This window comes from Aphelocoma coerulescens, chromosome 9, assembly GCF_041296385.1.
Source record: "Aphelocoma coerulescens isolate FSJ_1873_10779 chromosome 9, UR_Acoe_1.0, whole genome shotgun sequence".
NCBI classification, from domain to species: domain Eukaryota; kingdom Metazoa; phylum Chordata; class Aves; order Passeriformes; family Corvidae; genus Aphelocoma; species Aphelocoma coerulescens.
The window spans coordinates 9933048-9948355 of NC_091023.1; the positions used below are offsets into that span (position 1 = coordinate 9933048).

Here is a 15308-nt window from a genome sequence, read left to right on the forward strand (position 1 = left end):
TCCATTTTGCTGGGAAACCAGCACTCAAATCACTCTGACAGTGCCCACTTATCCTATGGCAGAGTACCAGGGAATTCAGTCCTGTGACTGAAAGTAACCTCCAGAGAGCATCCACAGTTCTGACAGAATAAATCAGCCTCAGAATAACACCACCTAAGCTGTCCAGAAACCAGAACCTTAAAAGTGTGGAGATAAAGAGCAGTGCATAACAGGAACAGTGTCCTATGCTTTTTCAGCCTCTGCAGTGAATATTGCATGCCCTTGGTGCAGTTATTGTGACTTTATTTAAACAGTTATTCCAGTCTGCCAAAAAAAGATATTGATTACATCATGCTGAATTTGCACTCACTGTAGAGGTCATCTTCAAATGAAAAACAAACAAATCAACAAAAAACTCAATGCCTCATATGTAATATATGAAAGTGGAGTTGCTGGGACACTGATGTCTCATAACTTTCCTGCTTCAGAGGAGAACTAACTAAAAGCTATAGACTGACATCTACATCCCAATTTTCCCTGCCCCTTTTATTTTACAGTAAGAATAAGCAAAATTTTCTGTTTTGTCCTGTTTTTAGCTGGATTTTTCCACTAGATGAAACATCCTGTCCTTCCTATTTTGCCTTCTCTCCTGTAACTTTATCTGCTTGGTTCCTGGTCTCTCTCAGAAAAAAAACCAGCAAAAAAACTCCAATGCACCAGCAACTGATATTCAATTGCCTCTCTACATAAGTCTTGGCAGTTTAAACTCGTTCTTCTTATAGCAACTGTTAAGAATCCTCAAGGATTTAAACATTTTTAATTCTCCACTGAACTGTAGCTAAAAGTCTGCAATCTAAATCAGCTTCAAAATATCTATTGAAAAGTTAATCAGTTACATTATTCAGTCCAAAGGGATGGTCAGGGGAGGAGGAGTGAATGCAGTATGCGTGTGTGAGACAGCTTTCCTTTCACTTATCTTCCCAAACTAACACATGTACAGAAAGAGAAAAAAAAAAAAACAACAAACCAACCAAAAAAAAAAAAAAAAAAAAAAAAGAGAAAAATCACAGAGAAATAAGAAAAGCTTACGTTGGTTGAGGGATCATTTTCATTTTCAGTAACACAGGCCTGGAGATTCAAACTCAGGGATTTGCAGGTTATCAGGATCCTCTTTGCAGGCTTTTCTTCAAATGGCTTTATCACTGAGTCTCTCCCTGGAAACTCCCTTTTCTGAGGATTCAATGCCTGAAACAAATTGGGCAATTTGTTATACATAGGAAAAAACATCATATTCCAAAACTAAGTAAGCTTTTTAAAGGTCTTTGCAACCACTGAAACACCTGAAAACCTCAAAAGTCACTCTTGGTATCTTCATATTACTACAGTGAATGAGTGTTACGCCCAATTTATAGATTAGGAAACAAACCAAAAAGATTGCCTGAGGACATATATAATGTCAGAGGCAGAATTAGGGATTCAAATTAGATTTCCTGTAATTTTAGAACAGACTTTTTTCTTGTTTACTTACTGTTTCCGAAACTTTAGCTTTTAATCTCCTCATATAGATTAAAAAAACTCACATTTTCAGATTATTAACACCACATTTTAGAATGAGATTGCAGGCATTTCCCTCTTTTCCCATTACTTATATGCCACATCACTATTTCAATTCGCTTAATACTTTGAATAAAGGTCTTATAGCTGATTGACAGCAAGCTCAAGTTTAAATATACACTGATCCCATTGTTACTTAAGCCTTCTTTTTAAGTAAAATAAAATTTCTATTTAAATCACATTCAGTGCAAGAAATAATGTTCTTTGAATCCTCACATTAAATGTTAAACTTTGCTTTAATGCTTGTTTTAGCTCATTCAGAGTTTAGCTCGACTGGACTGGGTGACCTCCAGAGGTCACTGCCATCCTCAGCCATTCTGCAGTCAAAGTGTAGAGTCTGTACAGAAATCTCTCTGGACTACAGATAGCTCCCCTCTCTCTTCACAGCTGAAGCCTTGGGTATACCCAGTTGCTTGCTGAAGTGCAAACCACTTTCCTGGCTCAGCTAACCCAGTTAGCTTGTGCCACCTGTACTTTAAAACTTCTAAGAATTGAAAAAAAAATTTAGAATCTCTTACTGCTATATCAGGATCCAAAGAGAACAGGTTTAGCCGCTCTGTATTCCGAGAAGCTTTCACTGTTTCTTCTGTTTCTGTGATGTACTGTGGTGACAGATAATAAATTAGTTTTCTGCACAAGAACAGAAATCCATAGTCTTTAGACTTCTAAATGAGTGATCAATGTTTCACTCACAACATTTCCCATTTCTGCAGCAGTTTTCCCAAAGCACTTCCATGCACACTCTGCTTGTGAAGCAGGGATTTTCAGGCCATGACATACTTTTAAGAAATCCAAAAACAGATCAATTAAGTAATTCAAGTTTTTGTTCACGTATGCTATCCACTGAGTGAGATACACCAAAATCAATTTAGAGATTCCCAAGATGAGGGAAATAAACCCCCAAAAAATCAGCCCCACAGAAAAACACCTGCCAGGGGAAGGCAGAAAGGGGAACAGCAAATGGCACTCAGACTCACAGGCTGGGCAGACACACAGACTGCAGAGTCACCCAAAGGGAAGGCTGAGAGTCCTCTCCCATCCACCCTCTGCCACAGGGAGGATCACACATACCTATTTCCTTTCTGACAAACACATGCTTAAGTTAATAGCAAGCTCTCTGACAAAACCAACTTCACCTCCTGAAGCTGCCTGGTGCTTTCCTACCCCACCTTCTAAAAGTTTATCCCTATGTCTAACTGTGGTAACTTTTTCCTTGCTATTTAAGCGCACTTATCCAATATGTAAAGTAAGCCCTATACATTTCCCTTCCCCTTAAAGATCCCTTGGGATAGCTCTGAATTTTTTTCTCAGTCTAAACATGCTCAATTCCTTCAATCTTTCTTTGCACTTCGATTTCCCTTAATTTTTAAATTATTAATCTCTGAACTTTTAACAGAGTGTCCATCTTTTCTGGTTGCCTAGGACTGAGTACAACCCTTAGTTACCATGGCACAGGATATTCTCTTGTTCAGGTCTCACATCTTCCACACCATGACATTGCCAGCACACATTAAGTAACAAGCAGCAGTAGCAGCCCGGCAAGACCAAGAGCTCTACATTCACTTCCTAGCACAGCCTGTGGCCTGACCTGAAGAGGTAGGTCCTGATGTGGCTCTGGTAAACTGGTTTAGAGATGGGATCAGCATATTTATCTGCCACAGACTAAGGAAAGGCCACAGAACACTGCTGCAGCCAGGCCTACAGAGCCAGGGTGGGGGAAAAGGAATTATCCATATAAAGGGCAAAACAACCATCACAAAACAAGCTGACCATCTCCTATAGCCTTGCAGGCACCAGTGGTTTTTGAGATATCAGTAAGATACTTCTGAGACATCTGCATCAACTAAATCATTAGAAAGAATCTATCCACAAACAAGATGATCAGACACTTCTGCTGCTCTTAATACATAAACCACATTTTATCTGGTTGGTTGTTTCATGTTTATTTTGTTTGGGTGATCTGATTTTTTTTTTCCCTCTTTCTCATTCTAGGTGACCACTTCACATATATGAATATGATCTACAGTAAGATTCTGTCCTCAATTGCATAGACAGCTTTCAGTTCAAATCTGTGTGAGTAACATCCTCAAACAGCATTTGGCTGTGTAGACAGACAGTATCTACAGCAGCTCACTGGCAGAAGGCTACAAACAGATTGTGCATTCGTTTAAGAGAAAGCAGTGAAGCATTTCCAATCTAGCTTTTCATTAAAAAGCTTCTTAGCACCACCTACAATTATCTCATCCACATGAAGCAGTTTATAAGCTCCAGAGGACAAAATGCCTCCCCCTGGTAGCACACGTATCTTTCAATGAAGTTACAAAAGGCAATGAGCACTTCAGAGCTCACTTCCTTGCCAGTCACACAGGAAATCTTGGCTCTCCAAGGGCCAAACTCTACTGAAATGCAGTTCAGATGAGCAAATATTTCACACATAACTGCAGGGACCAGACCCTTACTGCCTTCCTGGTCTAAATCAAAATACTCTGTGGAGCACCTGCTCTCTCTGCATCTGATGGAGATTTTCTCACTTAAACAAAAGGATGAGTTGCTCAGAAAGAAGATTATTCCTGTCATTTGTTGTGCCTCTAACAATTGTAATAGACTGTGCTATATTTTTCAACCTTTCACAATATTAATGATTAACCTATTGGCAGGCATTTTTCACCTAGGAAATTCTTTGCACTAAACTTGTAAAGAAAAACATAACATCCATTACTTTTGCGAAGTCTGGGTGCAAGGTGTTCTCTGAAGAATCTGCCTCTTCTTGAGAGCAATCATAATTCACCAAAACTTCTGCAGGGTCTTGAAGAGAAGAAAAAAAAAAAAAAAACACAAAATGGTTTTATTATTCTTGCTATTACCATTGGGTTTAAAAGATAAAACCCCATATTTCACATTATTTCTTTTTATCTCCTTCAGTCTCATCAGGCTACCAAATGGAAGCGATGCTCATGTAAACCTCTGTCCTCCTGAACCTCATCTCCACTGCTGCCCACTGTATCTTAGTCTATATTTAAGCTTCCAAACAACAGGCCTGACTGCTCAGTGAAACATCCAACACATTCACCCATGACAAATATTCATGACCATGACAAAGGGACAAATCAGTCTCTTCTGATGCAGCACCAAAGGTTTATGTCAACCAAAAGATTTTGGATACCCAGTAAAGGGAGTATTCAGCGAGGCAGGCAGCACCTTACCTGCCCGTTGGGAAAGGGAGGGATGCAGTGTCTGGACTCCATGAGCTGCAAACCTATGGATCCAGAGAATAGCACTAAACACAAGCCCTGTGTTTTACTCAGCTCACCAGGGAGTGCTGTTTTCACTAGGTAACTCAGCCCCATGCAAAAGAAGTCACTGTAGTCACTTTGGGCTCCTCTTGCCAAGAAAGCCTCATGTCTTTTGACAAGTTAACTCCATAGCACATTCCTGTTGCTTGTTATCAGCTTTTTTACCAGTAGAGACTTCTGTTTTCTGTTAGCCTGTATTTTTGACCTTTTATGCACATATTTCTTCCTGTTTCATTAATATCCCTTATGGGTAGGATTTTCAAAAGTACTCCTCTGATTCTGAAGTGCAAGTCTCTTGTGCCTCCAAATTACAAAAACATCTTTGGCTATATGAAGAGTATCCTGTCCTTCCAAAATTAGAACTTATTATAAACATCAGGCTAAGGAGTTCAATTAGCTCTGAACATCCCTAATGTTCGGATGCATGTGGATTCAAAGCTTTGACTCAGCTCAGAGCACACGCATTCTACATCTGTATTAAGGTTTCAAGTGTTTTCAGCCTTAGAATTTCAGCTGGAGTTAATCCAAACTGAATGTGGATTTATTATGTGGAGGAATGAGTTACTGCCACACGAAGACTGCAGTATAACAGAGCATCCAATTCTTTCTTCCACAGTGAAAGTATAATATACAAGCTCAAAAAAGCAAGAAGTAAAAGTCAATAAGCTTTCAGAGAAAGAGCCATATACCACAGCTGGGATTTTTTTTTTTTAATTATTAGCTCCAGATTTTTAGAGAAAGCAAAATGCTGGAAAAAGAACTGATCTAACCACTCTCCAGCACAAAACTCTCTTAAACTTTCAGAGTTCCAGGACAGTAAAACACAAAGTACCAGCAAGATCATTGACAGAGAGGACTAAATTTGAAAAAGAGCTGCATATGCAGAGTGGAGACTAAATTTGAAAAAGAGCTGCATATGCAGAGTGGAGCCACGTTGCTCCTGCTGACTTTGTGGGAACAGCTTTACCTCCCCCTCCAGCCTTTTGAAAATGATCTGAGGGGAGTTAGCTGACATTGTTCAGGGATTGCCAAGACTGGTGCTGCTTCGTCAGAAATCAGTAGGTACAGAATCCATTACAGACTCAGGCAGTGAAAATGATTAAATACTGATATGAAGGTTCCACTTTTTTCACTTGTTTAAAAAAAAACTCCAACAATACAAGAGATTTTTTACTCTTACCAAGTCTCAGATCAGTGAGATCTGCACTCTTCCTCTCCTGAATTGTTCCCTCTGGATTTATTTGCAGGATTTTGTTAAGAGTGAAAATCCAGTCATCCATATCCTGCTCATTTTCAGCTGCCAGCACAAAGTACGTGAGGTCATTCATTTTCAACTCAAAGGCATGTTTCCTAAGCCTGTTATTCTGTTGGAACAAAAGGAAAATAAAAATAAACACTAGAAATAATACAAAAAGGTACTGAAAAAGTCATCCATAAGATGGATTTGTATTTGGCCACTCCTTAAAATGACATTTAAGCAAACTTCAGCGGCTTTAAAGAAAATCCAAATAGTGCAGTATTAACACAAATTTATGTCAATTTGTGCCTTTAAGAGCTTCTATGGCAAACATATGTCCTATATTTAGCCACAGAAATCTAAGATGAACAATACTTCAGAAGGGAATACCTCCCATGTGGAACAATAAAAGACCTCTGGTCACAAAGTGCAGCACTGCTACACGAGTTGAAGCGGTCTGGAGAGAACAGCTCTAAAAATCAAGTCTCTTACACTTTACCAGCACACCAGACACAAAAAAGATAAACCAAAGTACTGCTAAGTCATATAAATATTTGGGGGATAGTGGGAACAATCTTTCCAGAAGATTGCAACAGGACAAATTCCTGCACAGTAACTATTACAATGGGTACTTCCCACATCTACTTTTGTCTTAGATTTTAGAAACAACTTCGGGGATTTCAACAACTTTTCACAAGAGGCAAAGGTGAGGTGTAGTGCAGGTCAGTCATTGCAATGCTATCCTTTCCAAGCACAAAATAAGAACAAATGCCCAGTATACTGGGAATAGATTGAGTTCTGAGATCTGTTCTGTATCACCAGATTTTACCAGCAGGAGATGATCAGTCTTTCAATTTGTGTCATAAGAATTAACAGGTACTTAGTTACTGAAACACCTCAAAAAATTAAACAAAGTGATGGGATGTAACATAATGTGCTTCATTTCTCAAATCTACCCAGTTAGTGAGGCACATATCTCTTAGTCTTAAGGAAGCGGTTGCATCAATTTCTCTCCTCCTTGCTTGTATCTGAGAGAACAGTAATGCATTCTATTCCCTATTGTTTCACTGAACTTTTAAAGCTGACTGACGATGGACATCAGTGCCACCATTTTGATTTCAGTATTCCAGAAGATTGCCATCACTTTGTTGACAGATTTAACCTTGGAGTGATGCTGACAAATGAAAAAAAAAAATCCACCCCATAACTGGCCATTTCACTCCATTTTTTCTTCCTTAACAGTCTCAAATAACATGACAGTGGCCTCCTGTAGTTCTGCATACTATAACTATTTTTCTGCACAGTCCTATATGAACAAGTTATTAAGAAGTTTCTAAGCCAGATGGTGAGATGATAGTGATACTTTTATTTAAGAGGAACAGAGGCAAAATCTGATAGTGATTAGCAGAGGAGGATGAGAACCCAGGACACTGAGAAGCAAGTTCCATGAACATTTTTTTCCAGCTACAAAGATTATTTAGAAGATTCCTACCCAATCTGTTGCTAATCACTTGCTCCAGTTCTTATATTACATGTCATGACCCAGATCAGGAATCACTTAAGACTGAACTACTTCTTCTGGAGCTACTTGGGTCAACAGGGTCAGACAAATCTTGGCTTTTCAAACTGACTTGGGATTGTGTGCGTGTATATATGTGTGCATGTGTGCTATTCTTTATTTCTGCTACTGGAAATTCTCTTGATAGGAAATAATTTTCCTCTGAAGTGCTTTATGGAGGTGAATATTCTTTCAGGGTTTTAAATTTTAGTTCTTCAAACACAGGGTAAGAATAGGCTTGGGTTTTGCAGCAATTGGTTCTTGGGTGTTCAATATTTATCCTGATCCTGAAATCACTCAAATTCTCCAATCATACATTCAAGCTAATGTAAAACAAGGACTAAAATTTAATTAAAACCTGTTACATATGTATAAAATCATACAACATAAGGGCCTGACCAAGAGCTAGAAGTTGAACAAAACTATGCCAAGAATCTTAGGTAGTGGCCATTCAAAACTTTTAAAGATAGATTATTTGTAAAGTGGATTATGTACACCAGTTTATGCATAATCTATAAAGAAGAATGCTATGTTTCAATTTTACTTCAGATAAGACAAAAGCATTTAAAATTAATGCATTTATTTTCTATTTTATATACTTCCTCTTATGACAGGGCCAAGATCTTTAAATCAGGTACTGAAACACAAAATGAATGCATTTATTGTCTATATTATGTACTGCCCCTCATAGACATGGCCAAGATCTTTAAATCAGGTACCGAAAGGCTTCCAGACATTATCTAATACAGCAATACATCTTGCATGCTGAATCTTAAGAACATCAGGCAGGGCAGGAAAACTTCAATATCCACTTTTCCATGTGCACTTCAGACTTCTGGCAAGCAGATGAGATCTACAGCAAAGTCTTTGTTTTGAATCTAAGGCCAACTATTTTACCTTCCTAATCAGTTAACAGGAAAAAAAAAACAAGCTACCATTTCTCAGTTTGCTCCTCTATAGAACTCCTTCCATACCTTGATTTCTTATCTTCAACACTTAATTTCAAGTTCAAAAGTTTCTTCCAGAAGGAAATAATACAAGATTCAAAAAAGAGACTATGAATGAGCTATAAATGAAACATCAGGCTAAGTCTAATGCCTGGAGGGTCATTCTTCCAAAATAACAGAATTGTTTTGGAAGCACTTTTTATTTTATCTGGAGATGATTTCTCTGGGATGTTTACTACAATTTTGATAGTCTATCTCTATCAAACAGGAGCTCAAAGTCATTCATAGAGACTTAAATTACTTATAGAGGTATGAAAACTCATTAAATCACAATGTACATATCACATTTTTTCACTAAAAATTCAGTTTTACCCAACTCTTTCTCCACATCCTCTGGTCTCCCTGTTTATGGCAACTCTAAGCCAGGTTTTGTTTTTGAACCCTATGATTCCAAGTCCATCACAGACTTTGGCAGCTGATGATATTCACCCTAGTACCCCTTTGGTTAAGATTCTAACTTCTTGCAAGCGAAGATAGCTCAAATTTGTGAATCCCATACTAAATGTCAATCAAAGAACAATCACAGAAACTTGTATCTGGGGACAGGCAAGAGGAGAACCCACTGGTCAACCAGTTTAGGACAATTTGGAAGAACACTGTAGATTTAGAAAGCGGTGGTCAAAAGCTCAGGGGGAGGAAGATTTCAAAGCTTTCTTGAGGTTTTTTTGTCAGAAGTTAGTGAAAAAGGGCAGAAAACTTGCAGTCAAGACATTTCTGCTATCCTGGAGTGTCATGAGAAACAACACAGCAGAATGGACACCCCCTGGGATACCATTAAATGTGTACATAACACCCGACAGGGCTGGACTGGAGCTCTGGCTGAGACCCACCTTACAAGCAACACTTGCTGCCACCAGGCAAGAGCAAGCAGCAATTTCTAAACAGGATTTCTCTGTAAGAATCTCCTCTACAGCTTCTGCTACACTTCCAAGCTACCTGTGAGGGTCTTTCAAGCCAATGGATTGACAGCGGCAAACATCCCTGTCCTACATGCTTCTCTCCGCCCTGTTCTACACCTGTTTGAAAAAAGAGACACCCTTCTGAACAGCACAGGGGAAATGGCCATTGCCCACAGAGCTGGGGACTGTCAGAAAATACTTGTTCCCAGAGTGAATCACTGGGAACTGATTATTTTTCTTCCTCCAAAGGGTTTTAGACGTGAAGGAAAGACATCACAACCAAGAAAACCTTTTGTTTATCAGGGGTCTTCCCTTGTGTTACCTGAAAGATTTCTTTCAAAGCAACTCTCAAATCAGCCTGCCTGGCACTGTTACCAACCTTTACTGGTTAAGTAAAGTATGGATTAAATAAAAGGCATTTCCTTCTTTAGTGACACAATGGGCTAGGTCAGTCAATAGTCACATACCATTCAAGGTAACATCTTGTTTAGAATGAAACAAAAGCAAAAAGAGAAATATATTAATAGAATGAGAGGACAGGAAGAAGAAGATGGAGGGAAAAAGCTAATGACACTGTCTTAGTGAACAGTAGGAAAAAAAAGGTTGGTTTAGACATTTCGGGCAAACAAACAATAAGGTTCTGTCCTACCTGATGCCATTAAGATTCTCTATCATCTCTAAAAGTGATGACCTTCAAGGAGGCTCAGGATACAAGATTAATTTAACACTTGCCCAACAGGTGATGCTTTTTAACCTGAATCTCTTTACCTCACAACAAGCAAGCATGCTCTTAGTAAGCATGAGGTAAAATCTGACACCTCAGAAAATAATTTCAGTGAAACGCTCCCCCCCGCCCAAACATTTCACAATATTTTTTTATCATGTTTGCCATGGACAAAGAGTGTGTGCATGGTCTGCTACCATAATTCAGCTGTAGTTTTTTGTAACTTGTCAGTCTGAGCATTTGCACCAATTTAAAGAGCAAAACCACTGATGCTTTCATTTCCTGAAACTGCTAATGAGACCATTATTCTGTTAATGAACGTGTTCTTCCACTTGCCTTTTAAAATGCATCCTACACCCAAAACACTACAATGAAATAAACTGGAACTTACCTGTACAACTCCCGTACAAGAATCCAAAAAAATACATCCTTTTGGCTCCTTTGATATTTTTTCATCTTTATAAAAATTCATAATATACGAGTTATCCGACAACTGTGTCAGCTGGAAGTAGCGTTTTTTGAATGACTGAAGTGGTGGGAAAGAAGAAGCATGAAAATTGTTGTACTGCAAATTATTGTCACTGATACTTTATTCACAAGGTTTAAATAACAGGTAACTCCTGACTGCACTTCAATCACACTATTTTGCAGACAACTAAAATATTACTTTATTATCATTTAAAGCAATGTAATCAAACCTGAGATATAAACAGCTAAATGACAATGGCAAAAAGTGTGCCTCTGTGGGGAATATAAATCCAAAAGGAATAAAGAGAGAATAATGTTGTTTCCTTACCCGAACAGTAATGCTATTGTTTACAGTGCTGTTGAAATTCCCTTTATAAAGCCATCCAGACTTGTAAACTCCTGCTGCTAATCCTCCTCCTCCACCACCACCACCTTTTGAAGATGAGTGGGATGTTGTGTCCTATATGGAAGACATGGTTAACATTGCATGGACTTGTTTTCTGAATTCCAAGATGAAAAAAAACCTGCAATGTGTGAATATCTACTTAATAATCACCCTTTCATTCCTTTTAAAATAAGATATTATTAAGAGCCCTCCCATACACAGGATGACACAAGACAAAGCTGTTCCACTAATTTCAGAGCTATTAAAAATATGAAATACTATTTATAGGAGATAATGACCTTCCATTATCATTCTTTATTTGATATTAAAGCAATAAATAACTTCCCCAGCGGAAAAAAACCCAACCCACACCAAAACCAGAATACATACTTCATCCTTATCCACATCTTCATGATCAATTTCAAAGGAATGTGATGGCAGTTTCTCTGGTCTACATTCACTTCTGGGAGGGGGGGAAAAAAAGTATTTATTTCTTTATCTATTTGTTTATTTATTAAAAACAAATAATGTACCTGCTATTTCAGGGAGGTGACCATCCCGAGCCTCCATAGCAATGTCAGTACACCTTTTGCTAAATCCTATTGTCTCCTTTAAAATCACTACACTTTTAAAATACTTTTTTCCTAAGCCACATGTATCTTTATTTTCCCCAAGACTATGAAGCTCTAACAGTTCCATACAAATGATGAAATACCAGTTCTTGTTCTCTTTGCTGCTCTTTCACGACAAAATTTTGCTAATGACTCTTTCTGTTCCCAGACAGACTGTCAGCACAGCACACACTAAGCAATCCCTAATCTCCCACCCTTCTACTTGCCCATGAAGCAAGAACACAACACCACAAAGCATAAAACATGGTGTAAAAGAGGTAGTGAGAGCTCACAGAGAGGAATTTAAGGAGTAAGAAGGCGCTGAGAAAACCCTCCAAGGGGGAACACACTCAGAGAAAAACTAAAGCAATTGCTAAATATTTTGGTCCTGTCATGCACATGGTGCTGAGCTTTGCCCTCGTGCCACAGCACTGCTGCAGTGGGCATGTTGAGTACTCACTGCCTGCCCCAGGTGCTCAGCACCACACCGCAACTGCCTTCCAATCAGAAAGGGTCAGGATTCAGAAAGAGTAACTCAGAGAAAAATCTTCTACACCATGCAGCCATGTTGTACAACTGAGTGACCCAGCACAGCATGGCCTCAAGCACAACCAAGCATGAAGTCCTTCAGTGCTGCTGAAAGCTGCTGAGCCCCAATATTCATGTTTCTATATGGAAAAGGCCATAGGGAAGTTCAGCACACCCTCAGTGAATGGAATTACTTTAGCCACAGTTAGATCTGGTATTGTAAATGATATTCCTTTCCCACGATGTAAAGCTAAACACTTAACACTCATCTAGTATTCCCCAATACAATGACTTTCTATAAAGGGATTGATACAAGAACATGCTCAGATTTCTGAAAGTACAACAGCAGATCTCTTCAAATCAAACAAAAACTGGTAAAAACTGGGCATCCAGAGCTATCAACAGTGAGACACAGTAAAATGACAAAGACATATCAGGACACTTTATTTTTCTTGAAAAGATTTAGTCTCAAACACCAAACTTCATAACATGCATGTGCAAATCAAGGTTGAAGAGGCTGGAAACAATATGAAATGAGGTAGACCTTGAACCAGATCTGTTAAAGGTATGTTAAGCTCAAAAGCCATGGCAGCTTTCAGCAAACAAAAAGCATACAACTCCTGCTATAATTTTGCATCTGAAATTTCAACCGGTGTGGCACTCATACCATTCCTAAGAGACACAAGATCTCGTGTCAGTATAATCCTCAGTACAATGCATGTGGTTGAGGGGGGGAAGTAAGATGGAAGACATGAGCATGAACCCATGAAAGCAAATCCCATTAAGCACCACACTAAAATATCCTTCGCAGAAGAGGATGCATGTAATCAGCTAAAACGTACTTTTGCGCACAGTAATGCACCCACATCTGTCCAATGCATATTTCATAAGAGTGAAGACATTTAAGGTTAAATGGAAAACTGCTATGCTACAAACATTTTTCTTGAGCACTAAATGCATTAATTTTCTAAACCAATCAGCAGGCTGGGTACTTAAGAAAGGGTATGTTTATAATCTCTGATTAGCAAAACTGCTCTTAATGGCTTTTTGGACTACCATGTACTCTGTTCATAAAAATACCAACATACAAGAGCAAATGCAGGTCTAAGGAAAGGTTTGCAGTGCAAAACCCGCTGAACACAGCATCTAACTGGGCCATAAGACTCAGTTTATCAGTTCCTGAAACAATGAAGTTGGTACTAGTTTCCATCCAACCCAAGCCTGGAGCACCCATCCATTTCTTCATTATGTGCAGGTAAAAACCTTTTTCATCCAGTATTGTAATTTTAATGACTCAAATTCCAGGAAAGGAGGCAGTAACAGCTCATTCTGGCACTTAGTGATTTTGTTAACTACCCTCTAAAGCCTTCCTCAGGGGCAGGACACAAACCTTCCAGAAACAAGAGCATGAGTAGGAACTCACGCATGTAGGAATGAGCACCAGAGTCTTAATTTCTTTCCACTCAAGTCAAGGAACTTATTCCTGCCCCTCCCAGCACTTCTACAGCAATTTTCATGCCCCCAAGCACAGGAAGGATGCCCCTTACCCTGACACCAGCACATCTCTGTAGCCTTGTACCATCAGTGCACCCAGTTCTCCTGTACAAGGCAGTTACAAAGCACTGAAATCCTCTTTCTGTTACACAGGGTAACTAAAAGAAGAATTAATCCCAGTGAAAGGTGAGTGACATTTATGCATTATTAAGGAAAATGGAAAGCCACCTCTCCTGTATCAACTGTGCTTTGAATACGCAAATACGCTTGTAAGGATTTGAATCAGCACTAATGGAGTTTGTTGATACCAGTGAATTCTGCAGAGTCTTGAACTTTTCTGAAGGACCTTTGCTTCCCCTTTTTAAAAATGCAAGGCACTAAAAATATGGTAAAACAAGCACAGCGTAGAAGACAAAGGAAAGTGCAAATATGGACAAAGCTTAGCAAATGACACAAGCCTAAAGGGAAAAAATAATAAAAAGGAGAACTTAAGTGAGTTCTTACTGTGGTAAGTGTCGAAAATCTTCTGAATAGGGTTCATATTTGTAGTTCACAACATGCCAGTGGGAACTGTAGTATTTACAAGCCTAATCAGAAGAAACACAAACAACAACAATAGAATTACTACAAATGTTTAGACTCAAGAAGGCTAGAGAACTGATAAAGTTCTGAGGCAGCCCACGTGCTAGAGAACATATTCTTCTCTTTTAGAGCTGGGTGCACAGTTCTTAAAGGAAAGCCACAGTCATATGTTTCCATATTTTGAAGCACAATTTCCCTTTAAAATCAAATGCACTGAATCACACAAGATGGAGGAAGGAGCTGATAGCAATTTAACATGCTTTACTGATTCTCATCTGCTTTCTAGGAAGCATCATTAAATTATATAGTTACTGCCTCAAAAGACATGATCTAGTTTAGGCCCGACTTCCTCCATGGACATTGATTATACAGTTTTTGTTTGCGTCTTGTTTCATTACCTAAGCCTTCCACTCTAAATACATTTGCTTTATTCTTTTTACTTCCCCTTGTTGCAGCACAAGCCCTCTACTTCTTATTCTGCCCTTAAGGATTGATCTGTAACCTCTCAATAACATTCAGGAATATATTAATAGGACTATAATTTTTCACCAGTCTCATTTTCCCTTCCACACTGAATTTGCTCAGTCATGTCATCATGTACTTTCCGCTATCTAAAATTTTTCTTGCTGGTTTTGCATTCGCCTTTGGAAAGTGTTCTTAATACATCAATCTCCCTTAAATAAGGAAGCCAGACCTGAACTATACAGAAGGGCTTGGCTGTGCTGTCAAATAGAGCAGAATATCTGTGCAATTTATTTGATGCAGAACTTTTATGTATGCAGTTAAACCCAACATGACATTTTGAAAGGCAACAAGATGCATGAAATATGTACAGTTATCTCTAAGGTATAGATCTACAAGAAAAATGACACAATGTCAGAATTCCCGGTGATTCTTCATACAGTGTATAAATTGCAAACTGATATTTG

At 38.7% G+C, this 15308-nt stretch overlaps 1 protein-coding gene across 7 annotated transcripts in view; it reads right to left on the minus strand.

The window, feature by feature from the left end:
• DOCK10 (dedicator of cytokinesis 10) overlaps window positions 1-15308 on the minus strand; it is a 144632-nt gene that overhangs the window by 58874 nt on the left and 70450 nt on the right. For all 7 annotated transcript variants that reach the window (XM_069023828.1, XM_069023827.1, XM_069023824.1 and 4 more), the window contains exons 4-11: window positions 14302-14384; window positions 11555-11627; window positions 11108-11239; window positions 10703-10837; window positions 6067-6250; window positions 4313-4398; window positions 2112-2195; window positions 1069-1224 (exon numbers count right to left, since the gene is read on the minus strand). In XM_069023828.1, the coding sequence (XP_068879929.1) occupies window positions 1069-1224; window positions 2112-2195; window positions 4313-4398; window positions 6067-6250; window positions 10703-10837; window positions 11108-11239; window positions 11555-11627; window positions 14302-14384 (933 nt within the window). The remainder of the gene's footprint in view (window positions 1-1068; window positions 1225-2111; window positions 2196-4312; window positions 4399-6066; window positions 6251-10702; window positions 10838-11107; window positions 11240-11554; window positions 11628-14301; window positions 14385-15308) is intronic.